The following is a 1630-nucleotide window of genomic DNA, read 5'->3' on the forward strand; positions in this document are numbered from 1 at the left end:
TAGCCCTAATTGCACTGTCATTGGCCTATGCCAACAGTTGAGGAGTACAGCTTCATTGGGCCCAGGACGAGGCCAATGGTGCCAGGAAGAGTTGTAAGTGATATCAGACTGTCTTTTACCATTTGCTTGACATGGCAGTGGTGAATGCTTATATGGTTCCCTGGGTGTTAGGTGGAACAGTCTCTGAGCTCGGGTTTCATCTTGAGCTGATAGCCAACCTCCTTCATTGACCTCTGGCCCATGGGAGAAGGGGTGGCCTTCGGATGCCTCCAGTTGCTGCCCCATCACCTCCCCACTGCAAGAACGTCCCAGCAATGCAAGCAACAGCAGGGCCACAACCTGGTGTTTAATACAGGTCACAGGTATTGCTGGTGCCATTACTGCTGCATGAGCCACAACACCAGGAAAGAGATGCTCTCCAGATGTGTCCAGTGTGATGTTTCTGTCTGTGTCACAGATTACTTTGATCTTTGGCACACCAACCAGTAGCAAGGGGCTACCAATGTGTGGTGTCACCACCATCTTTGACAGCAGCAACTAAGCGGTTACAGGATATATGATAGGGCTAAAATAGACTCTGTACGTAAACATATAATAAAAATGGTTGTAACCATTTTTCATAAACTGCCCACCTGAGCATTCTGAAACTGTGAGACTGGCCACACAACAAGTGTCCAGGTGGGAACACAGATGACTTTGTGTTTCTTTGGAGGAGTACCAGACTGCAAATTCTTAATCTATCACCATTGGGTTAATCACTATAAACATGAGCTTTTAGGAATTCATTTGCATGTAATAAAAATTAACATAAGATATTAAGAATTACTTATCATAATTACAAGAGTTGGATGATATATTCAGCCACAAAATATTATTCTAAGGTATCCTTCTTCTTACTAGGAATCGCATGCTTCACCTCCACCTGAAGAGGTTTGGAGTTGACTGTGAGCAGTGGCTAATCAAGACTATGTGTGGGAGTGTGGAATTTGCATCTCTATATATGAATAATCACACCCCAAAAATCTTAATGATCTCCAGGCTGAGTTGCGAGAGGGCTGGAACTAGGTATGAAAAAATATTTATTTTGTTCTTTCATCTTTCATATGTACTCAAGAAGAGTACAACTAAAGTGGTGAGTCCACTATTACAGTGCTAATGTCCATGACAGGTAGTTAGATCTTGAGCTTTCCAGCTTGGATGCAGGCTTTTCTTGAGGATGATTACTGTGATTCTATCCATTGCTTTTAAAGCCATTACATTTGATTTGGTAAAGTTGATTAATGCTCAGTAGTAACAGCTTATGTTTTGCCTCGAGATAGCTTTACTTTTCTTTTCTTCAGGTTTATGGTTCGTGGTGTAAATGATGGTGGGCATGTTGCTAATTTTGTGGAGACAGAACAGCTGATTCACATCGACTCAATGGATGATATTGTTCTGTCCTATATCCAGACTAGAGGAACTGTCCCACTTTTCTGGGAACAACCAGGGTTAAATGTAAGTTGTTTTTGTCTTAACAACCATCTTTCATGTGGAACTACCATGGCTTGGAAGTTGTAGCAGAGCTTAAAATTCAAGAATGTAGTGCCTAGAATATGTTTTTGAAAGTAATTATATGATATATTATAAGGTC

At 41.4% G+C, this 1630-nt stretch overlaps 1 protein-coding gene across 1 annotated transcript in view; it reads left to right on the forward strand.

The window, feature by feature from the left end:
- Positions 1 to 1630, forward strand: part of LOC119585134 (synaptojanin-1-like) — a gene marked incomplete in the record, with an annotated part of 155688 nt that overhangs the window by 89435 nt on the left and 64623 nt on the right. The window contains 2 exon segments of the mRNA XM_037933764.1: positions 901 to 1065; positions 1341 to 1494. Coding sequence (XP_037789692.1) covers positions 901 to 1065; positions 1341 to 1494 — 319 coding nt within the window.

This window comes from Penaeus monodon, chromosome 19, assembly GCF_015228065.2.
Source record: "Penaeus monodon isolate SGIC_2016 chromosome 19, NSTDA_Pmon_1, whole genome shotgun sequence".
NCBI classification, from domain to species: Eukaryota; Metazoa; Arthropoda; class Malacostraca; order Decapoda; family Penaeidae; genus Penaeus; species Penaeus monodon.